This window comes from Chenopodium album, chromosome 17, assembly GCF_948465745.1.
Source record: "Chenopodium album chromosome 17, dcCheAlbu1.1, whole genome shotgun sequence".
In the NCBI taxonomy this organism is placed as follows: domain Eukaryota; kingdom Viridiplantae; phylum Streptophyta; class Magnoliopsida; order Caryophyllales; family Amaranthaceae; genus Chenopodium; species Chenopodium album.
In genome coordinates this window covers 50820340-50845235 of record NC_137850.1, presented here as the reverse complement: position 1 = coordinate 50845235, position 24896 = coordinate 50820340, and the positions used below count along the sequence as shown (strand labels likewise).

The 24896-nt window shown below is 35.4% G+C and overlaps 2 protein-coding genes across 3 annotated transcripts in view; one reads left to right on the top strand and one right to left on the bottom strand.

Moving 5' to 3' along the window:
- LOC145590145 (serine/threonine-protein kinase TOR-like) overlaps positions 1-17722 on the bottom strand; it is a 29498-nt gene extending 11776 nt beyond the window's left edge. Inside the window, exons 1-32 of one of the 2 annotated variants that reach the window (XM_081646893.1) lie at positions 17387-17722; positions 16703-17041; positions 16558-16632; positions 15369-15541; positions 13272-13370; positions 12666-12825; positions 12242-12385; positions 11985-12154; positions 11333-11537; positions 11056-11247; positions 10519-10671; positions 9382-9503; positions 9158-9257; positions 8983-9078; positions 8245-8375; positions 7308-7410; positions 7051-7236; positions 6806-6898; positions 6665-6700; positions 4738-4836; positions 4535-4633; positions 4291-4453; positions 4033-4157; positions 3886-3938; positions 2975-3098; positions 2678-2863; positions 2174-2326; positions 1941-2093; positions 869-940; positions 614-748; positions 460-521; positions 279-376 (exon numbers count right to left, since the gene is read on the bottom strand). In XM_081646893.1, coding sequence (XP_081503019.1) covers positions 279-376; positions 460-521; positions 614-748; positions 869-940; positions 1941-2093; positions 2174-2326; positions 2678-2863; positions 2975-3098; positions 3886-3938; positions 4033-4157; positions 4291-4453; positions 4535-4633; positions 4738-4836; positions 6665-6700; positions 6806-6898; positions 7051-7236; positions 7308-7410; positions 8245-8375; positions 8983-9078; positions 9158-9257; positions 9382-9503; positions 10519-10671; positions 11056-11247; positions 11333-11537; positions 11985-12154; positions 12242-12385; positions 12666-12825; positions 13272-13370; positions 15369-15541; positions 16558-16632; positions 16703-17041; positions 17387-17497 — 4210 coding nt within the window. In that variant the 5' untranslated portion in view covers positions 17498-17722. The remainder of the gene's footprint in view (positions 1-278; positions 377-459; positions 522-613; positions 749-868; positions 941-1940; positions 2094-2173; positions 2327-2677; positions 2864-2974; positions 3099-3885; positions 3939-4032; positions 4158-4290; positions 4454-4534; positions 4634-4737; positions 4837-6664; positions 6701-6805; positions 6899-7050; positions 7237-7307; positions 7411-8244; positions 8376-8982; positions 9079-9157; positions 9258-9381; positions 9504-10518; positions 10672-11055; positions 11248-11332; positions 11538-11984; positions 12155-12241; positions 12386-12665; positions 12826-13271; positions 13371-15368; positions 15542-16557; positions 16633-16702; positions 17042-17386) is intronic. The other variant, XM_081646894.1, reaches the window with a different exon arrangement.
- A 1585-nt stretch (positions 17723-19307) lies between these two features.
- On the top strand, positions 19308-23251 carry LOC145588482 (uncharacterized). The gene is made up of 3 exons (XM_081645128.1): positions 19308-19716; positions 20505-22819; positions 22912-23251. Exons 1-3 carry the CDS (start codon positions 19515-19517, stop codon positions 22978-22980), a joined length of 2586 nt encoding a protein of 861 aa, XP_081501254.1. The 5' UTR covers positions 19308-19514; the 3' UTR covers positions 22981-23251.
- The last annotated feature ends 1645 nt before the right edge of the window (positions 23252-24896 follow it).

Sequence of the window (24896 nt, the reverse complement as noted above, 5' to 3'; positions counted from 1 at the left end):
TAAGAAACACACAAGCAGAGCAAGAGGTAGTCATTAATAAACCTAGCTGGCTCTCATACATATATTCAAAAATGTGGGGAGAAAGGTAAAGCAATGCTGAAATAAGAGAAAGCAGTAAACCAATTTGATATAACAAATCAAAAATAAGATGTTGAATAACCTAATTCATCCCCCACCAGCAAAAGAAACAAAGATAATTCTGGAAAGTGGAAACCAACCGAAAAACCTAAACCAAAGACTAACTGCAGATACTGATAGGGATCAATTAGATCTTATACCTAATGTAGCTTCCTGTAAAGCATGAGGATTTGTTGCTTGAGCTGCTTTTGCTGTATAAGCCTTCAAAGCATCATCCCAGCGTTGTAACTTCTCATACCTAAATTAGCAAACACGAAAAATTGAATCATGCAAAGACAAAGCAACTAGCAGAAAGGATTTTAAAGATCAGTTAATCCTTACCATGACTCCTTCAATTGAACATCTAAATGCTGTTGTGCATAGGTCAAAATTCCTACAGCAGCCTACACATGAGACAACAATTAACAAACAGTAAAACAAACAATACAGTGTGGATTTAATTGAAAAACAAAAAATATCAGAAAATCTTCACAACCTCATGCTGATGCAACTGATTATTAATATGTATAAGTGCTTCAACGACAGCAACCGGATTGGCGTCCATGTTTCTAGAACGGGGACCTTCAAACTCCATTTCCTTGTAGTGTAATGCCTTGGCGAATGCTCTACACTGATAGTTTATTGAAAGAAGTAACCAAGTTATTTGAATATCCATCTACAATCATCTTCAGTCACAGGCTGCTGAAGAAATTAACAAACAGGACAATAATGAAACAAAGATAAACTGTACCTTCTCAGCAAGAGCTCCAAGGAGACGTATATCAATAGGTAGAGGTTTCTCGTCATGTTCCATGAACTCTGCCTAAAATGACCAGATGACAAAAATATCGAAGACATTATAATTGGATTTCATCAAAACATACAATTAAGAGACCTCTCCTCTAACATACAGATATAGGAGTTTAAAGTTTAAACTCGTTTAACAATATTATATTTTAACTAGTCAATGGAAGAGATAAAAAAATGGTGACATGCTTGAATTAATTATGATAACAATAGAAGAAAGAAATATCTGTATACAAAATGGAAACAACATTATAAACCGAAACATAAGTTTTGTGTCCTCTAGTTTATCTATACTAAAAAGTATATTTAAACATCTAACAATTGGGGATAGAGCAGACATTGAAATAGCTATGACAGCAATTTCATTTGATGAGCCGGGGCGTATCAATTCCTAAGGATGAGGTCTTATTCTACTACTGGGGAAGTTATTGTGTTTATTTCCTCAACTCAAACCACTTTAAAATAATATAAAATAATTTTTATACCCAGTATAACAGAGTGTTTGTTCAAGCAGGTTACACATACAAAATAAGTAGAAGATAGTCAGGCACTCAGGATGATTAAATTTGAATGGTGTAGTGCATGGAAAGATAATTAACAAGTATTTAAATTAGTTACAAGTAATAAATAGGTGAAAAATATACAAGGAAGATGGAACAGTAAGCCCAGGCACAATTTATTAAAGTGAAATTTCTTTTAAGAGTACTCCCACTATACTCCCCCACCCAGACCTAAGCTTCTAATCTGGAAATTTTCAGTAAGTGCAACAGCTTTGGAATAGGCTCTAACTTACCCCTTTGCATTTCATAGGGGAATCGAAAGGAATATGAGAAAGTTGGAAAAGCGGGGTAAGCGGAAAGGGAGAATAATGAACACAGACGGTGACAATGAATGCAAAAATACCAACATGCATGATGCATCACAAGAAGTCAAAATGACAAATTGAAAGGCAAAGCATTGGCATTACAAAACCCCACGATTGAATTAAAAACACACAATAGAACATGATTGAATACCAGATTAAGAAGAGTTGCCAGAATCTCAGGGGGTATATTTGGTGAAGAAAATGCTGTCTCCAATTGTCGAACCAACTGCTTTTGACTTGTCTCATTAAGTTGAGCCCAACAACTGACAAAACCAGCAGCAAATAGTTCTCTCCCTACAAAAGGCTGGAGATCCCTGGGATTAAAAAAGAAAATCATAATAGAAGTGTCGAAGTGAGGCAGCTTTATATGTGAACAAGTAGTACCTGTAACTGTGCAAGCCTAGCACAAGTTCTTAAAGCTGGAGAAGGAGATTCTCTAAGTAGTTCAATACTAAAATGCCTCATCCATTCAGCCCAATCTTCTTTGGTACTACGTTGAGAAGCCTCCCCAGCAGTACGTAAACGTCCATCATTGACCTGATTAAGTTGATATGTACACAAGACACCGTTAGCTAGAGGGTGTTGGTCTCTTTATCGTGTGCGCATTTCGGCGTAGTGTCCTACATTTTTAATAAAAACATAAATAAATTTGTGGAGTGCCCCTCTTCCTGAAAAGCAGTATCCAGCTATTGGCAATTTGGCATGTCTTGAGTCAGGACTATGTGTTTACAAGAGACTAACACAGCGTCTGACATAGTAGTCTCAAAATGATAATATTCTTCTTCAAGTATAAGTTAATTTATATAGCAAATTGTTTAGTGGACAAGAAACAAGGAATAATTGTTTGCAAATAGGTGACTAAGTTTCAAAAGCTAAAGAAGAAAGCACCTGATGGCTTTTGACATCTCGGAGCATGTCACATCCATCACTATAAGGATCATATTCTGCATCATTCAGAGGGTCACTTATAACTTCTACAGGAAGGCGTCGGCTTAATCTTTGAGCAGCCGTACTTCCAGAAATTAGAGGTTCTCGTCGCCGAAAGCGCCCTTCTATCTCTTCAAATTCCTTGTGCTGGAAAAGTCAAATATCATAGACCAGATATGAGAAGAAAAGAAAAGGCTATCATATATCAATCACAAACAAAGAAAGAAAGAACTTTAAACCAGGACAAAGATGAAGTACCCGCAACCTATGCTTCAGCAAAAGCTTGTGAATGGATGGGATGAAAATAGCAAAGTCCTCACCAAGGGCATGTGCAAGACAACAAAGTACATCAACAGCATCCTTCCGGAGCTCATCATTCTTCCTGAAAGTGTGAAGCGTAACTGGGCAAGGCTTAAAAATTGTAAAATTTCATGAGCTGCATAAATCACTTTAAATTTTAGACCTCCCAATTTAAACATGACAGATGTTATATTAAGAGATAGCATACCACCCATGTAGTTTAATCAAACCACCAAATAATGTCCTTTAGGTTCAACTTTGATTTACAAAGCAAAACCTGCAAGCTAAAGACTGCTTCCCCTTCCTAAGCTTGAGGTGATTAAAGGAATACAAAGTTATGATTGTTTTGTCATCCATGCCAAAACACCACTATATGAACCTTAACTCCTTAATATAAGTAAGCATGGTGAACTGAACTTTAGAAGGGTATTCTATTGAAATTTCACAACAGTGACTCAGGATGCCCTACAACTGTTAAAATAGGATATCACACCCCCCACGTAAACAGGAATATTTCTGGAAGCAAATCCAACCTCTCCAACCCAACCTTGCCTTAGTCTTCTTGACAACTCCAATCGAGTTACAGACAGACAAGAAAATTTACTCTATTTACAAAATTAATGCTAGCGCACAGTATGTGCACTCCGTGCGAGTGCATGTATGTGTATGGGTGTGTGAGAAGAGAGTGAGAGAGAGAGTCCATTTTTGCAGTTTATAAACATGGCATTTTGGGAATTACTATGATAATACATGCTGACAGGCTGACAAAGTTTAGTATTTTCTATGCATTCTCCCATTCCATCTATTTCCTCAAGTTTAGGACAAAGTATCGTCATAAAACTGATTAGAAATCCAGATGAGAAACTAACCCATCCAAAACGAGCTTCAAGTGATGAACAAGAGACGATATATGGCCAGCAACCTAAAGAAAGGGAATATAAAACAAGCACAGGTGTTAAATAGGACCAAAAGCAGAAGAATTAATACATGAAAGAATTATAATCAGAGATAACAACCTGCACCCTAGGAATTAATCTAGTAAGAGTTTTAATTGATGCACGTCTTATCTCCACTGAAGCATCCACTTTGAAAAGACGGATGAGTGCCGGAAGAAGCAGATGCATATGTTCATCTAATGTTCCTGTATCAAAAAAAAAAAAAAAAAAAAAAAAAAAAAAAAATCATAGCATCAGCACAAATAACAAAGTTTCTGAAGAATGTCTTACACATCAATACTGCCACAAAGCATGAACTCTAATAAATAATTCTCACACCTCCAAAAACTTCAAGAGTGTGGAGAATATCTGGAACATAAGTATAATCATTGCACTTTTCTGCATCACTGAGAACTTGTATGCAGCGTGGAAGAATAACAGGAAGATATGTCCTAAATTCATCGTTTAGTGCCACACAGAGTTGTTCTACCAAATGCAAAACCTGGGAATGGTAAGGGTGCATAATGTTACAAGTGAACAAGTTGTTACACAATTAGGAAAAGAAAAGGAATGCAAAGCTTACAGGCAGACCACGCACAGAACGGTTGACTGCTGGCAAAGAAAAGGAAGACCATAGCTCAGCAATTAGAGCAAGCAGGTCTACAAGATATTTACGGATATGCTGCATAGGAGAACTTATTTGGTTATAGCATGCACTCCAACAGATCATGTGAGTACAAGCTCAAAAATTGCACATCATGAACTAAGAAAGAAAAGCCTCATTACCTGACGCACAATAGATACCAATGTTCCAAATTTCCATGTAATAAAGTCCTTCAAGTTATCATCACAAGCTCGAACTATTTGGAAAAGATCCGGCAAAACCTACATTGCAATACAGGTCAAATTACAGATGAATTGGGAAAAGAACCAGACTTAAATAATCCTTAACTGTAGCACAGCTAAACACCATTGACAATTGGACTATGCGTAAATAGATAGAGTTAAATAAAGCATAGATGGATCAGAAATTCTAAAGATAAAAAGCCACAGTGAATTGATGTTTTTATGTTTCCCTGTAATTTAATATTGTTGTTCAGGAGTGTAGCATAAACCAAATATGTATCCCATATTTAGCAAGCTAATAAAGCATATATCCTAAAAATTTTGAAACAATTGAAGAGGAATTTAAATCTACAAGGTTTCCAGAAACCAGGAACTTGTCTGCACCAACATAAATCAGTTCGGTAACTGTTGTAAATAAAAATTACGTTCACTGTTTTTGAAGCAGAGTTCATATAATATCCACGAAACACAAAAGGAAGGGGCGCGCAAATCGATTCGGTTAACCATATTTGAAAGCTAAGGCTTGTTTGGCATTGTTTGTTGTTTTTTGCTTTCCGTTTCCTTTTTTTTAAAACAAAAAACCAAAAACAAGAAAAAGGTGTTTCCACTATTCTGTTGTAGTTTTCAAAATTAACAAATTTGTACTAAGTTTGACTAATTTTTTTGATTCATCATATAACATATACATATATCATATAATTTTTAAAACAAAAAACCAAAAAACAGAAAACCACAACTAAACCAAACTAACTAATTAAACGGATGTCAGTTAAACACTAAACAAACAATCTTAAAATGAATAATTTAAAATTTATTCATTAATATGGTTGATTCAGGTAAACGGAATTCAAAAAATAAAAACCACCCGGATTTATTATTATTTTTAATTTTTATAAATTTAACCTACTGAAGACCAAAATATTTCGTTCAGTTAGACATTATACTAGTTTTGATTCGACAGTTTTCAGTTTTGATATAGGTTTTCCTATATTTTTCACAGCCCTATTAAACTATAGGATACACATTGGTAGGCACCGTTACTCATATTTTATATAGTAACTGTATTTAAAAGTTGTTCTGCATTGTAAAGGTTTTTCTCACACAAATTTTTATTTTAATTTTTTTATTATTATTTATCAAAGGTATGATTGGAGACACATAAACCAACCGAAACATTATAATATTCATTTGACCATCCATGCAACCACATATTCTAAGTACTTGCTATTAATTATATCCACCTTCAATAAACCTTTTTTTTTTTCTTAAGCCATTTCTTACAATCTAATGTATTCCCTTGCCATTGAGCCCACTAATATCTATGGCCGTGTTTGGGGAAAAGCTGAAAGCTGAAACTGATTGTGTTAGCAGATTTTAACTAACTGATTATATTAACTGATTTGACTAACTTATTCAGTTAGCTGATTGTATACAAGTGTTTGGTAAATAACAGATTGCTTAAATCTAATTGATTATGTGAAATGACCAATAAGCTAATTGTGGGGTAGGTAGTTCATATAGGATTTTTAAATTAAATGGGGGTATAAGTGTCATTTCACTATAAGAATTGAATAAGCTAATTGAAAAAAGAGCTTATTAAGTGGAATAAGCTCTTTAACTAAGCTTCCCACCAAACACCTTGAAGTAGTTTATTTAATAGTCAATAAGTTAATGTTGGTCAAATAAGCTAATTTTACTCAAATAAGCTAGTTACCAAACACAACCTATATTTTTTGAGAATATGAGGTATATTAAGATGACTGGAACTTTCTCTTCTAAATTAAGGGAAAAAAAGTTGATATAAGCACATAAACTCTGCCAAAAGGAAACAATAAATTTGAGTACTGGATGAGAAAAACAAACTGACCTTTTGCAAGTATGGCACACAGCCCAGTCCCATAGACTGACCTCATTAAACAAGAAACTTCAATTAGGGATTTAATATAATTCAAAATCATCCGTATATACAACACAAAAACAAAAATATCAAACTAAAATAACATATTACCTTAAATATGAACATGAGGGATCCAACCACTTTTTGGTGATAGCTAGAAAGTGAAGGATCCCTAAGAACACGCATGAGGGAATTTATCGCAACCTGCAATCATAGTTACAGCCAAAAATTGTGTTACTTATAGACCAAGAGTAGGAAGAAATTATATATACTTTTCCTTCTCGTGAAACTGAAAATAAATGACGGTTCAATATGCTTTATGATTCTATGAAGGCTGGTCATGATGAAACTAGTACCGTTGAGTAATAGTCCTCAGAAGATGTTGTAAAAGATGGCCAAAGGTCCATAGGGAGATCATCCATGGATCGAATGTGCTGACCAGTTTCTGTGGTTGTGTTGGTAACTTCTGTATGGGCCCCAGGCAAGTTCGGTTGGTTCCTTTTATGAACATAGGGATCCAATGCACCCATGATACCAAGAACCTGGAATGGAGGTCAGTAAGTTGGCGGCAATCAATACTAGAGGCCTAGCAGTCTATAAACAATAAACATACCTTCAACACTTCTCGTCTTGTTGACCAAGCCAAGTCACCATTGAGCAACTTCAGGAGTAATCCAAGCAGCTGAGGGTAATCATTGTAAGGAGCTATGACATACCTGCCAAGAGTACTTGTAAGATCCAAAGCATGTAGTACACCATTCACTAATCTATATTGGGATTATAAGTTTTAACTGCTAAATTTCAAAGTACTAGGATACATCAGTTTTCCCATTACCTATATAAATCACAGAGAATAATACAAGATAGCCTCAGCACATAATGAAGATCATAGCCCAACTTATCTAAATGGATGATGTATTTAGTGATTTCTAGTTTTGCAAAATGTTAGAACCATTCTACACATACATCAAGCAGCAATACTGCTATATAATTAATAAATTGATTTTACACGATAGCCTGAGTGCATAAAGGTCGTTCAATCTTAATCCAAGTTGCATTCTCACTAAAAAGGCAACAAGTGCATTGACTTTCAAATCTCAACCACTTTAAACACAATAAGATTGAGTCTTCAGAAAAAAAAAAAATATATATATATATATATATATATATATATATATATATATATATATATATATATATATATATATATATATAAAAGATTGAGAAAATCAATAATCTTTTGTACAGAAAAGTTAGTAGGAGACGCAAAATGTTCACATCTTCCATATCTTTAAATAAGAACCCATAAGCCTTATTTGCACCTTTCAAATGAGATGATATGCCAGAAAATCCAATAGCGATTTCCTGTATCATTTTTTTAGAAGAGGTCAGACATTTATATATCCTCCTCTCAACTAGGGTGAGAGTGAGAACCCTAATGGCCTAAAACAATGCTATGTTCAACTAAAATATTCCACTGCTCTAGCAAGTCTAACAGAAAATCATAATACGTGATAAGACATTGATTAGAAAGTAAATTAGATACTAACCCGGTGCTCTGTACTACTTGTCCAAGGGTCGCAACAGCAACTTCTCGTTTTGTGACAGCTGCCCCATCCACTAAAGCTTCTACTATTAGTGGCATTAGTTCAGAAATATATTGTCTCATGGCAAAGCCACCCTACAGCCAAAAAATCATTCAACAAAATAAGTAAATAACTATACAGCATTGCTGTCACAACATTAATGCCTGCAAAGCTTTTCTAATAGACCATTGAGACAAAGGTTTGATTTATCATGCCAAGAATAAGAAATGAATTGGAAGCAAATCTATACATCTATTGAAATATAGTCCACTGAATTCAGGTTTTCCCTCCCAAACCCACCTTATTTACAGCCTAAACTAATACAATTAATTCCCCATTTAAATCATCTAAACCTTATCTTTGAACATATAAGTTTATAATTAATGCTCCTCGGGTGAGTTAAACCGCCAACATAATAGAAATTAGAAATTGACACTACAAGTTACAACATAACCAGAAGAAACACTAGGGAAGGTTCTGACACCACAAACGCCTCAAAAAAGGGAAATTAAAAGAAAAAATGACAAAAAGAAACCAAGAGGCAAAACAAACAGCTCTGCCCTCAATAAGTTACTTCTTCGCTTAAATTACACTTCCAATTACTGTCAGCTACTTATCCGCAAACATCTATTGATAAACTTGCACTTACGTACCTTAATAAACCTTATTGAATTATAACATACTAAAATAAAAACAGCTCACCACTCTAGCCAAATCTCCAACAGTTACCAAAACTCCAGTGATAATGCCACTATTAGCAGTCAATGCCGATCCCTCACGGAGTTTTGCCACTAAAGCCTGAAATTCAACACAAAACGAACTTCAATAACTCGATTTTTACAAACCATACATACCATGAAAGAAACTTCTATGCCACCTTATGTATGGGAGCAATATATGGGAGTATTAAACGTTCACAACTGCGAATTAAGCACCCCAATGATTTAGCACTTTCTTCTCTGCATTTGCTGTCCACACTGCAAAAAAATGTAACATCAGTTGGTTATGCTCAAAAAGGCTTCATTCCTCCAACCAAAAACACATGAAAAATATAGCATTGATGTATAAGCTGTGTCTGTTAGCTATGGCCTTTATCATCACCTTTGCTCTAGATATGTTAGCAGCTGTATGAGATAACGACGTAAAGCTGGGAGAACATATGCAGGATTCTTTTCAGACAATCGGCCAGCAACTGAGATTGCATATTCACGAACTTGAAAATCCTGCAAGCAAACACTAAGCACATGTAAACAATAATGAAGTATACCGTATGTAAAGTAGAAAAACATCAGAAGCAAACAGGGATAATAAAATGAATATCCAGATATCTAGAAGCCAGACCAGTATTACTTAATTCGCTAACATCCCCCCCCCCCCCCCCCCTTCTCTCTCTAAACCATGGCTCGCAACGTGTGAACTGGAACATGGTACGGTGGTAAACCTTTAAAATAGTTTAACAAGACTAGGTAACAAATTGTGCTCCTGTACATGTTCTGCATATGAAAGAGGAAAACTATACCACAAGTCAGATTAGGTAATTTTACAAAAGACAATTAATTATGGTATAAGATCCCATGGTAGCTAAACAAAGAGGAGAGAAGGCTGAAAGATGAAGTACCTTCACGGCTTCACCCAAGTTTCAATAACAGATATTTTTGGGGGGAATTTAAAAAGGGGTGCAAATGCACACAGGAGATTGGTTGGTAAGCGAAATAAAGCTATTCCAGGAGTTCAGCACATAAAGTACAAAAGAGCATATAGACCATTCTCCGGAAATTATTTAATACAGGTTATTTAAGTGACCCGGCCACTTTTACCAAGTAGAAGAGGCAGGATATAAAAGCGAATAACCTTACCAATCAGCTCAATACATAGTCAGGAACTTGTAGAAAGACTCATATGACTGAGAGAGCCTTGAAAAACTAATCAAGTAAACAGAACTGTATAAGGGAGCACTGAGAAACATCTACAAGGAAGCATTCCAATCCTATAGGTCCTACACCCACCCCATTCCCCAAACAATATTTCCCAAGAATTACCAAAAAGAACAGATAGCTATAGAACACTACAAGAATTTAAATATATACCCAACGAAAAAAAATTTAAAAATTATCAGATGTAATGTATGACACCAAATGATAACAATTGAAAAACTAACACAGAATAGCTGGCAGCCTGACTATGCAGAATCTTAACAAACTCCAAATATCTCATAAGTCATAACTGTTCAAATGTTACCTCATCATTTAGAGCAGCAAAGATAGCACTTAAACAATCAGCTTGAGCCAGATATTCATCAAAACCTCCATCTTCATGCAAGGATTGGAAAATTGAAAGCCTAACACTAACATCAGCATCAGCAACAGCAGCTATTAGCAGCTTTTCCACAATCTGCAGGACAAAAAACACATGTTTACCAATCAGTTAGTATATTTTACTGTTACTCCCATTCATAAATAAACTTTAATATATCTATATATGGATGTCCCCAAGAATGAGAAAACACAAACAAAATTATGCGGTCCTCAAAAGAGAAAAACTTTGAGAAATTATCACGCAAGCCCTACAAATAACCCTTTTATTAGTCCAAGAACCAAATCTCTGGAATTAAGCTAGACAGCAGACAGCTTTAGCTAGCCTCCACATGCTATTTGACACCCTAAATAAGCTAAGCAAAGAGAACAAACACTGAACACTCAGCTAATTGCTGTCTTTGTGTTTCTCAACCTCATATTTTCTGTCATATGCAGTTAACTATAATTTGACAGTAAATACCTCCTCAATGAGACGTCTTCTTTTTCCTCCAGTTCGGCTAGATCTAGCAGGAGCGTATTGAGTAGATGCTACAGAAATAGAATTCACTACTAATCTGCAACAGCATAATGCAGCATCTTTCCTAGTGACTGCATCCTCATCTTCCAAGTAAGAGGTAACAGATTCCCTTGCAAATTCTAGAAGATCATGGCCCTGGTATATAAACAAGAAATCAAACATCAGCATATGACCAAAGAAAACTAGTCCATGCTTAATTAGGAGATGACAGGGTACAAACCTTGAAGTTAAAATGTGCAAGAGTCTGCAAAGCAAGTTGCACGAGAACAGGGCCAGAGACATCTGAAATCAGCAAAGGCGTATTTACCACATTTCCTCGGCCTATCGTTACAGCTGGCTTCACCTGAGCATGATGAGACCTCGAAAGAGCATTGGAAATGCATTCCAGCAATCGGCTTTGAATTGTTGTAAGCAACGAAGGAATACTGAGGCATTACAAAAACAGATAAATTATAACCAAGACACAAATTTGACAGGCATGCAAGGCAATCAAGTAATTCATTGATTATAGGTGGCTACAGGCTGGGCCAGGCAGCGCTCGCTTGATGGGCCGGCTCATAGCTCGATTAATCTGTGCCATAGGCCAGTTTTAGCCCCAGCTGAACTAAAACCAAATCAGATTCAGGGAAGGCCAGTAAAGTTAGCCAGTTTTATTTAATAAAACAAATGAGAGCCAGTCAAATCAACCAGGCAGGGCCTGACCAATCCAGTCAGGTAAAATTAACACTCCTCTTCCCATTACCCAACCGCTTTCACAGTAATTTTGGACCAGATAGAGTTCTGGGCCAAACCCAAATGGAAGCAGGTTAGCTGGGCCTCTTCCAGCCTGTTAAGTCACCTCTACCTTAAGCAATGAAAATCTTAAAACAAACCTAATGGCGATTTGCTCAAGTGCTTCTACAAGCTGGCATGAAAGACCAGCAGAGAACATTGCATCTAAGAGGCCACGAATGTGAGGCTCCATATCTGGCCCCATTGCTTTTGCGATGCAGCCAACACAAGCCAAAGCCTCCAAAGAAGGTCTACCCCTACGAGGAGCAATCTGGGAGAAGAAAACCAATTAGAACTTAGTGGCAATGTCCATGATGTAACAACAAATAAAAGTTGAAAAATAGATTTTGGAACACACAGCATCACGCAAATGAGACATTATTGTCGGCAAATAGTGAACAAGTTCCCCATCCAAGGCACCAGCCATCTCCCCAAGAGCAATGAAACCACTGGCCCGCTCAGCAGGTATCTTCAGAACAGCAAGAATATGATCCATGCATATCTGTCCGAGAAGAAAGATTTATAATGATCAGGGAAGCTGCTACAAACAAGTACACAAATCTAAATATTACTACCTCAGTTTTTTTTTGTTGACATGACTTTGACCATTTTCTAGTTATTTATACGTAATGATATATATTTTCAAAATATCAACTTTTTATAATTTCTGCTTATCGGTAATTAAAGATATTGATGGTTGAATTTGAATATTGGCAAATATGACTAAAGAAATGTGTCAACTAAAAAGAAACGGAGGAAGTATAACAATTCGAGTCACTAACCGTCAAATAATTAGTCACAAAACGATCACGTAGGAAATGAGCAATGCGAGGAAGCAATGAAGTTATGCTAAGACGAACAAGCCGATCACGATGCTCCAGATATCTTAGAACAATATCTGCAACTTCTCTATACCTAGACATCATAAATTCACCTGTATTCCTGTACAAAAGAAAACCAGAAAATCACGACCTGCAAGCCGCAATCACGAAGAAGAAAACTTACCAAGCTCATTAAAAAGTGTCAAGCATGTCATAATGTCATATACTTAAATATTTTACGAGCAAAATAGGACAGACTTTATGCGCAAATTTTTTCGTGTAAAGTCAGATAAGTATTGCAAAATTATATATATTAAAAGAAGAGAAGCAAAGACACAAATTATCAAGCTCACGGGCTATGAAGTTGTTTATTGCCAAAAAAAAAAAAAAAAAAAAAAAAAAAAAAAAAAAAAAAAAATTCCTTGAAAATAGGTGCAGCCATAAAAAAGGCACTTAGCGTATGGCTCCAAGAACTATACAACATCCTCGAAAAGTAGAGCTTGGATTCCTAAATCAAAGAAGCTGTCAAATACAGTTAGCAATGTTTGCTTTGGCCATCTAACCAACCTCAATAGCTCCCCAACAGCAAGTAAGGAACCATGAATGCTATGAACTGGAGCGTTTTTTCCTAGCCCCTCTTGAGTAGCCTCAAACATACGGTAGTACCTACAATATGGCACAAATTATGTCAGACTCAAATAATAAACTCAAGGTGAAAAAATCATATAAAAAGACATAATAGATAAATAATTATTATTGTGACATGTTTTACTACTTTTAATTTTTTATATAGAGAAAGCCACAAGGGAAAATGATGTAGATGTGATTTGATATAGAACCACCCTCCAAAGAAATTAAATAACTAGGCTAGTTGGCATCCATCTTAATATAAATTGAACATGACAGTTATTTAACTTTCAAACTTAATAACTACATTGCCCAACACCATCCAAATAAGTGTTTTAAACTTAAAGAGGCTATTGAGCATGAGCAATGCCCTAATTGTGATTTTTTTTTTTTTTTTTTTTTTTTATGTATAGAAAGTCACAAGGAAAAAGTGATGCAAATGAGATTTGATCCAATGTCACCTATTAAGAGTTTAATGAACAAGGCTATGAAAAGCTTAACCAACTAGGCTATGGAGTTGTTTATCCAAAACCACCCCTTAAGAATTGGCATCCACCTTAATATTGGATATGATGGATTTTGATAAAAGATAGTCAAACATTTTATACATTCAAACTCCATCATTACAGTACCCAAAACAATCCAAATTAGTGTTTTACACCTAAAAAAGGTTACTGAGAGAAAGAGCAATGCCCAGTAGAGTGTACTTTAAAAAAAAATATATATATATATATATCAAAGCAATTATGTTGTACTCCTTCAAATACTGCATATTGTTTAGCAATGCAGCTCATTCATAAGTTTAAAAATCACAAAAACTCATGTTGCACACATTCAACGGCTAGAGTTGTGAAAAACCCCCCAACAGTCAAATATTTAAAAAAAAAAAAAAAAAAAAAAAGAAAGAAAAAAAAACTATAAGCATATCATCTATACTCTATATTAATACGAGTATTCTGGTATTATTTAAAATTCAAATATACTCTAAATTTGGGCCAGTAAAAAGGATTTATACTGATAATCTGGGAGGGCTGTAGCAAAATCCACCACGCCTTCATACTCGTATCATATACTTTTCTCGGTCCACATATAATCTTCCTTTATTCCTTTTCAGTATGTCCAAAAGTAATCTTCATGTCATTTAAATAGAAATTTTCATACTCGAACCATGTGAAGTGGACCACTCCACTAATTCTCTTTCTCTCACACACTCTCAACCCCCCACCCCACCCTACTAAATTCCTTTACACACGCACCAAAGCCTAACATGTATGATTCAATCCACTAAACTTGTGCACATTTAACATGTTTTCAATTCTTTATAGTAATTCTAAGGCCACTCCTCTTTTTCTTCCATATTTTTGTTTCTTCCCCCTCATTTACTAGAAAGCAAAGGAGTGTGAAGGGCAACACATCACACATAGCCAGGTCTATGCCTGATCAACTTCAGTTGACACAACACTCTTGTAACAAAGAAGCTCATCACTTCTTAATAACAAATAATAAAACTAAAATCACTTTGTATTTGTCTGAGACATTAGCATAAAACACAAGAATTGATGTAATCAATAAGTATTATGCATTTCCATTGATATTCAAAAGTGTCGGCAAACAAACACCCTAAAGATGACAAAGCATCATACTCTCTTTGTTTATAAATAGTTGCATCACTTAGACTTATACACTGTTCACACACTCCACTATAAAACAAAACTTAATCATGTGATATCTTGTTAGATATTCTGAAGACTCTCAACATATACTTTCAAAGTATCAACTTTATATAATTTTTACTTATTAATAATTAAGAATAAAAAGGTTAACTTCTGCATTGGCTACCGTACAGATAGAATGTTGCAATTGTTTCTAAATGGAGGAGGTAGTAATTATGACGTTATGTGATTTAAGAATATTAAAATTGAGCTCAACAGTCCACCAAATATACTTTTATCATACAGAGGCTCTACAACAAGAATAGCTGCAACTTCCAGTATGTACAGAGGAATATTGCAGTTCCTGAACCATATGTAAACTAACCATTGAACACGCCAACGTGTCTCACGTTTCTCAATGACACGAAGACAAGCACGTAATGCTTCCACAGCACGTTCTCGTACATCTAATGAAGGGTCTCTTAAGGCAACCCAAATGGCATCCACAAATTCTGGAACGTGGACATTGAACACAGTTGAAGCATTCTCAGCCATTTCCTGGACAAATGGAACAAAAGTTGATAATGTAAATATTAGAAAAGCACATTGAAAAACAAAAACATCAGCTTCCTAAGGTTCATCAACAATACAAAACCACCACACTAAGGTCCCTGAAGAATCATGCAACTTCAGACATGCTTCAAATTCGGCCATCAATGTAGATAAATGCTAATCAAACATACAAAAGTGTCATTATCTACAATATCAGGGATATTACAAAATAAGCTAAGACTACTTTTTCCTTGCAGTTGATCATTGAAACTAAATATGTATCTCTCAATTACTAGAGGGCTAATCAAGGGTAAATTATGGGGAAATAAATTTACAATGGTTTAGACTAAGCTAACTTTTACATAGGTTAATGTTTTCTTGCATTTGGAGGAGAAAGAATAATCAAATTTGGTTCACGCAGCCTACCCCACTTATGAGATTAAGGCTTTGATTGGTTGATTGAATGTTTTCTTGCATTTGGTATGAAGGTGCTGAATGTAGCACTCAAAGAAATGTTTTATTCAAACTACAGGGAATCTTTCTCAATTCTCTCTCCTTGTTTTGTAAGAAAACTAAGGAGCTAACTTGTATATATATTAAATGCATTGATAATATAATATGATAAAATGGTGGTTGGTCATCAAATGTTAGTTCAATTAAAAAAAAATTAAGATGTGTTGGGAAATAGTAGATTAGGGTTAAGAACTGAAATATACAACAAAAAAAAACGGAGGCAAACTAATAAGTAGTTCACATATATAACAAAACAATAAGAGTGTTAATATACAAGCAAAACTCTACTAAACAAACAAATAGACCAACAGAAACTCTGAGAGGAGCATCTATAGGCAAAACAATATAAACAAAATGATGGCATTATAGGATTTTAGAGACATTTCCTGCCATGCTACAAACTTTCAAACTAATTAGAGACAAAACATAAGTAAGAAACAGACAGTAGTAAGAAATAAATCAGCAAATTGTCTCACCAAAAATGCAGGAGTCAAGAAGAATAAACTTACTTTCAAGATCAAAACTGCAGCAAGAAGACGGTACTCAACTCGCTCTCCACGTAGCCAATCCAATGCGTTTCTTATCTATAAAAACAGCACCTATAAGCTCCTGGATTTCCAAGGTATCAAACAAACAATAAAGAATGGTCCATACCTGGTGTTCCACTTCATCAGCAGTCATGGCCCCACCAGCCCGAGCCAGGTGTCCAAGCACTCTACTAGCAAGGACTAATATTTCACGTTCACGCTTCAACTCAAAAACAGTTCGAATATAATTAGAGAATTTCGAAACCCTGGAAGCACTCTCTCCCAGCGGCAAATCTATTAGCTCATTAATAGCTCTTAAAGCTCCCAAATTTTCAGCAACATCACCACTTTCTAGTAAACTAGATATTCGATCATAGAGCTGATCCATGAAGCGCGAAAATGCTTCTCCATTGAGATCATGTGCTGCTTCTTCAATGTGTCTCCTCAAAGCAGACGAAGCACCCTCCTACATAAAGCCATGATTTCCGCGTTTCAAAATTCGATTACATTCCGGTTTTGTTTCCATAGACATCCCTAAGAAAGCTAATTATGCTAAATTTACGTGAATTATAGCATTGTCACACCAAAAACAATCCAGAATCAACAATTTACACATGAATAATCCACTGCCAATCATTTCTTGAGCTCCTACTCCTAAATTTAACCTTAATTCACGAAATTTACAATTCAAGCAAACAACAAAAACCTACTTACAATCACCTAATTTCTCTCAACAACAAGCTCACTTACAATCACTAATTTAATCTAAAAAATCGAGGAAAAGGAAAGGAAGCTGAAATTGAAGACAAACCTTAGGAATTCCTTTGATGCAGAGATCAGAGAGAACGCGATTGACTGCATCAAGGTTGCCATAACCACCAGCAGCAGGGTTGAAGCGCAAGGACGAAGGATTCGCCGCCATTGAAGGATGATTTCCAAAGCCCTAGCTCAATTCATCGCCATTAAATTAATCTTCAAATATAATAATGATGATTAAAAAGGGGGGTTTAGGTTGAAGATGGTAGAAAAAAAAGAGTGATGATATTGTGAAATTGATTTCGGTGACTCACTCTTCTCTTCTCTTTCTCTCTCTTTCCAAAATGTTAGAGCTGGGCAAGTGTGTGAAGCGTCGAATCGACGACGATGGAGATGGGCTGGAACTGGAAGGATGTTGGTAGATTGGTAGCAGACTAGCACGTAATTTGGTATTCAACGTCTTGGACTCTTGGGTATTTGTTGGCCCACCCGTAGAGATGGAAATGGGTCAGGCTAGCACGATAGTGCGACATGAAAATGGTCTGACCCGATATGGCACGAGAGAAACCCTAGTAGACCCTGGGCCGTGCGTGGGCTTATTTTTCAAATTTGACATGAATCCGACACGTGTACACTGTGTCAATCCACTATTTTTTTAACAATCTAACAAAACATATAAAAAGTATTACGAGCTACTAATACGACACGCAAACTGGGCTATGCATGAGCTTGATTTGGGAAAGATCGGCATAAGCCTGACACAGCACATGTCTATTTCATGCCTTGTTTTCTAGGCACGATACGACTATTTCGTGCCATGTTCTAGGTAAGGCTCACTTGAGCACGAGGCAAACTGGTATTTGCACGTATGAGTTTCATCTCGTAGAAATTGGAAATTTGATGACCCAAATTAGATTAAAACTTAATTGCCTCAACTGAGGCAATCTATCCTTACAACCCCAACTGTTATAATCTATAAACCTCGTAAAATTGAATCAACCTTAATTATTTAATTACATCATGCTTTGTATACATTGAGAATTGGATGATTTAATTTAGCTTGGAATTGAGTTATCTCCACCTTCCCAAACACAATGACCGAGGCCAAATTTGATTCCAACTTGATCGGGGATACAAATTAGTACAAATTAACTTCAGCTTACCATTATTATTCCATATAGAAAATTAACTTAGATATCAAAGTTGGTAGCTTGAGAACAATCCTAGATTTGCTAACTAGTCAAAATCATATCATTGTACTTTCAACCACATGATATGGTGAACGAACCTCTACTAGAGCATTATAACTATCGACAACACCTTAAAACATTCTTTTTGTATCTTTGTATGTCTAATAGAATTCTGAATATTACAAAAAAAAAAAAAAAAAATAATAATATATGGTTGGGAATAGATTTGGGAGAGAGATATAATAAAAGTTAAAATCAAATCAATTTAGAGAAATAGGAGGCACGGGCAAAAATGTACTTGTTCCTTTTCTATGGGCAATAGTCCAAGCACTATAGATAAAGATTTCCTTGTCAAGACTCGAGATGCATTGCTTATTTTTCATGTTTTGGCTTTTAAAGGTTATAGGTATATTCAGTTTTAGAAATACCAAACATAACCTTTAACTCATTAATCTTTAACACTAAATATTATCCTGGAAGAGTGGAAGACTCAACATCACATAACTTTCAATTTTTCTCTCTCGTAGTAGTATCAATCACATCAATCTTTAACTCATTGCTAACACAATTACAAAAATACTACTACTAATATTATCCTTTTGGTCAACATGTAAAGATTCTAAAACGGCTAACAAAACCCTACAATATCGTCACAAAATCAATTACTATTATACTCCATAGTTTTCTACTTTCCATTTTCATATGATAATACCATCCAACGGCTCCAACCTTTTAAACCCAAATTCACATTCGAAATCTTTTCTTAACTTCAACGGTCGAAAAAAACCCACCCACTTAAATTCCAACACCACCTTCCTAAACTAGCCGTTACACTTTACTACTCAATCAACACTCCTCAGTTCTTCTTCTCCCAATTTCTCTTCTGTAAACTGCAAAAAACTCAAAATTCTTTTCCAAAAAAGATCCAAACTTTGCCAAAAATAAAATTAACAATCGAAAATCTGAATAATAATCAAATCAAATTCAATATCAATGGTGATTAGTTCCTCAAATAGATCTCCATCCCCAATTTCAATGCGATCAAACCCTAACCCTAATCCCAATTCAAGAAATGATCAAGAACGAGAAGGGGTTGGTGTTAGGAAGAGTTTTAGTGGATACCCATTTCCTAAATCTTCCATTGCTACTCAACCCAGAAGTTTTACCCCCAATACCCCTGTTAATAGTCCTGCTGGTAACCCCTCTATATCTCTCTCTGCTTTTAATTTATTAAAATTTGTTTTAGAATGAATAATGATTCCTCGATTAACTAATTAACTACTGTGTTATCTATATTTTAATGCGTTTTTGTGATTGTTATTTTATTTATTTTTTTTTCTAGTGATACGAAGTAGTCAATTTATTTGTGTGTTCATCTAATTTGATGGAGCTTCTAAATGTGATGTTTTTGTGGTTAATTACTGAAATTGAGGTGAAGTATATAATTCCTGAAATACTTTATCTTAATTCTTGTATTATGCAATTATAGTTCTTTCTCATCTTACACCCTTTGTTAAACATGATTTATTGCTCTATAATTTCGTCTTTTTTTAATTACATTGCTGTATGAAGATGTTGTAAATGTCGTTTTGATTAGTTTCGAAGCGGATATTGTCGTTGTTGTTGTTATTGTCAATTTGTCATCATGATTAATTAGTATTCCCGGTTGAATATTTGTTTATTTATTTATTGCTATAGGTTGTGATTAGATGTAATGATCATTTTTCGATCGTTTTTCCAATTTTATTATTCTTTATCTTTATACTTCGTTTTCTTTGTCATTTATTGTTTGATTTGCTGAGTGATGTTTTGAGTTCATTTCCAACTTATACATAGTTTGTAAGACTGTTCATGTGGTAGAAAATGTGGGATTGTATTGATCATATTTTCAGTTTTGGTATTTTATAATCTGTGTTTATATTTGTAGTACAATTTTTTCGTTGATTTGGTGAATGATGTTTTGAGTACTTTTCCAAATTATAGAGTATGCTAGAAGAAGTTCATTTGGTAGAGAATGTGGGGCTGGCATTGGAGATCATGAGCAAAAAGAGAATGAAAGAGATCCCAATTTGAAGCCAATTGCACGAGTTCGATCACCTTCTGTTTTAAAAGGGACCAAGAACTTCATGTCACCAACAATCTCTGCAGCCTCGAAGATCAATCCATCGCCAAGGAAGAAAGTCTTAGGAGAGCGAAATGAAGCCATTCGCACTTCTGCTTCTCTGTCAGATGGGAAATTTCATTTCTTTTCGACGAATTCATTGGATTTTACTGGTGAAAATGAGTCAAAAACAGACATGGGCACTCCTCCTTTCTCAATGATTTCAGATTTTAACAAAGTGGGCAATGAGGTCTCCAACACAGAACTTGAGAACAAAGTTGCTTATTTAAGTCCTGGAGTAGGAAAGATTGAATCAGAATCTGATCTAGTGGTACTTAGTCCTGAAATACCCTTGAAGTCCACTACAAAATCTCCTGAGATTTTACCTCAAAGTGAAATGCCGAAAGTTGTTGCTAATAATAATGTGGGTTTGGATACCAAAAACAATATTTCTTCTTCACCATCTGTGATTGCTCCTCTTGATGCTGACCCTTTTCATTCACCATATGATCCCAAAACCAATTTTCTTTCCCCTAGGCCTCAATTCCTTCACTACAAACCCAATCCTAGAATTGAAAGCTATATCAATCAAGGTGTAAGGTTGGAAGATGACTTTGGTTCGGATTCAGTTTCTGAGGCTGAGAATTGTGATGAAGTCCAGTCAGAAACTTCACAGGAAGTACAAGAAGAAACTTCTTCTTCAGCTGAGCCTTTATCTTCAGAATCAAGCTCCCCAAAAAGTGAGGAGCTTGATGAAATTGTTGAGTCCAAAATTGAGCCGAGGACTCGGTTTAGTGGGAAGTGGAAAGCTGTCGCTTTCCTATTTTTTATCCTGCTTGGCTCCATATCCTTTTCCATGTATTATCCAGGAGATGGAAATGCTATAAACCAGGGAAAGATTATTTCTCAGATTTATAGCAATTCTTGGGTAGCTGCTGATCTTGCCAAAGATAATTTCAATGTGCTGTTCCTAAATGCCAAGGTGTTGTCTGCTCAATCAGTGGGTTACTTGTCCCAAATGATTTCTAAGGAAAGAGAAATTAAGTTTAGTCCATTGCCATTTAATAACTTAACTGGTTGGCAAGAAGCGGAGGTTGAGAATGATTATTTGGTAAAAGGGTTTGAGTTTAGGCCTTGGTTGGGAAAGGAAGTTGGAGTAGATACAGCAATGAAAAAAGCGGCTGAAACTGTCATTTTTGAGGATGAAACAGAATTGATAAAGCTAGATGATTGTGAGGCGGATGTACTCAAACAAAGTTCTGGCCTTCCTATCATCGACCAAGTGATAATAGAGGAGTATGAGCCCAAAAACACAGAAGAAAGTTCTGTGCTCGAGGAATCTGTGTTTGAGGATGATGCTATCGTCGAAATGTCTGAAGAAGCATCACTGTCTGACGATCCAGAAAAACTAGAAAAAACATCTGTGCTTGAGCACAAGGATTCTGCTGTCGAGATGACTGAAGGATTATCAGTGCTTGATGATCCTGAAAATCAGGAAGCAGAACATGATCTTGTAAATTCTGCTGTTCATGATGAGTCCCAAAGTGATTTGATGGTTGAGGATCAACCATCTTCATCCTCACCTGGTCCTGAAGTTCACTCTCAAGTTACAACAGCAAATGTTCCATTTAGTGATGTTGAGTTATTGTCTGATGAAAGCGAGGAGGTTAAGGTTCAATCAGCTTCAAGAAGTTTGGTTGTTGAAGGTGCAGATTTAATTTCTCAGATTCTTGAGGCAAGTGAGAGAAGTTTGGCTCCAATTACAGCAGCAGTCAGCTTGGTTGTTTTGTCTCTATTGGCTGCCACAGCCTTTAAGTTTGTGAAGAAGTCAAAGAAAGAGACTCCAGCAGTTTCAACACCTTTAGCTGATGCTCATGTCGTGCAGAAGGAAAATTCATCTTTTGTTCCCATAGCAAGGAAAATCGAACATAAGGTCCGTGAGAACCCATCTTCCTGCAGCGGTCCAGTTGAGGTAGATATGATTGGTGAGTCCTGCCCCTCAGAGTTGAGCAGCTTCCAAAAGACCTCATCTTATTACAAGAAGACGGACCCAAGGGGCAGCGATGAAGCTCAAAGTGTGGAAAAGAGCTCTAGGAGGAATCACAAGAGAGAGTCTCTTGCTTCTTCTTCATCTGAATACACAATGGGTTCATCTTATGGTAGTTTCACCACTTATGGCATAGTACATTCCAAACAAGTAAGTTCTTAATTAAACTGATAAACATAATATGGCTTTGATTTTGGTATATACAATTACTAACTAATGCCTCATTTTAATGAACTTTACAGCTAGATGACGAAGTGGTGACTCCAATCAGGCGCTCAAGCAGAATCAGGAGCAAGGTCACTTCTCCGTGACAAGTTGGGAGTTTGTTTGTTACTCTGAAGTGTTGCTTCTTATCTAGAATTTAGTTTCTGACTAGTTTTAGCTCATTGTTTTTCTGATTCTTAGAAGGTGCCACTATCTAGTTTCTGACTTGGATTGTAACTACTAGTTATTTAGCTGATGACAGTGGCGCGTAGTGTAGGATAACTTGCCCGTTTCTATATTTGTCATGGCAAACCTGGTTTGCTGTAGCCCTCAAGCTGAGTTGAAGCTATATGATTGTATTTTTTTTTTTATCAAGCTTGTCTCTATATTATTTCAATTTTAAAAGTAATGCCTTCTAACAACAGCTCATTCTCATAAACTATCTTAGCATCGATTCAACTGTGCAAACAACATTGCTAATTTAAAATGTCCTATCAACACATAAATTCCATGGCAGAAGCGTGGTTCCAAGCAAATGATCTGAAATCCCTTGGGCTAAACTTAGTATTTTTTTTTGTTTCTTTTAAGGGACTTATACAACGTACATAGAGCGATTTGTACAATGTCAATGCGTCAACTTCCACACGTCCTATGTGAAATATAAAAACATCCTGAGATATTTGATTCAAAAGGGGTGAAGAAACGTATTCTAGGGATATAATAAATAAAATATCATTCTTATACCAAACATATCATACCAAATAAGGGGTAAAAATATGTAAACATCCTCTTTTCTTTTTTAATGGACATGTAAACTGAACAAGAAGATCATTTATGTATCATTGTATGATAAGAAGCACTGCCAAGATCAGAGCAAAACCAATAAAACTAGTGCAGCCTACAAAGAGGAAAAATTAAAGGCAGGTAGCACAATGATACATAAATCATTTAAAACATGGCAGTTTGTTGCCCTTGTTCAACCTCTGTGTGTCTCCTTGCTTAGCCCTATGCTCTCTGAACTTACCTTTAAACTTCAATAGACATAACATTAACCTCATCAAGGGTTTAGAAAGTGACAACACATTATTATTGACTGCCAATTTTAAATCTATAAAATATACCATAAAAAAATTAACCTAATATCTATGCATTACTTTGTTGTAGACTAAAAAATTGTAATACTCTTCTCTTTAAACGATATTCCTACTTTGATTGTTTTTATCTCACAAACGTTAAAGTGGAAACAACATTTAGAAACGGATGGAGTATTTAAGAGAAAAACAACATGTAATAGTAGGGGGAATTATACCTTTTTTTCTTAAACCAATGCATTATTTTATTCATTACACGACGTTTCCTCTCGAGTAGCACATGATTGAGTTAATCATAGGTTCTTTAAACATGACATTGCATTGGTAGAATTTTGAGGATTGAATTTTTAAATTATAATCCGATCGTTATATACTAATTGTAAGAATTACTTTTAAAAAAAAGAATAAAAAAAGGTCCCTCAATACCACAACCTAGTTAAGGTCTCAACTCTCAAGTATGTACTTTAACAACAAATCTACAATCTTGTACATACTGTATATGACAAGATAGTAGTCTCCAAGTACATTCCTATAATCTCAATCAAGTAAATCAACTTTTAAGTTTGAGTATTTGTATGTTCTTTATGATTGGAGTTTTTGACATATGCATATATGTATGAGAGTTATGTAATCTTATGGTTTATTTTAGTCTACTATAATGCAATGTAAACAATTATCTTTGACATAAGCTGATATAACATGATGATATTTTGAATCTATAGGTACTCTAACTCATCATAAGTCATGTTTATATCGAACATTCAAGAAATGATGGTAATGCCCTACACTATGCAATAAAGATGTAAAATTCAATCAAATTACAATAGTAATGATCAAAACCTCGCAAAATTCATCCACTCAAAATGAGCTTGGAGGACATTATCTATTACAAATAGGGGAGGGAAAATTCGAACCCATAACTTATCTCCACG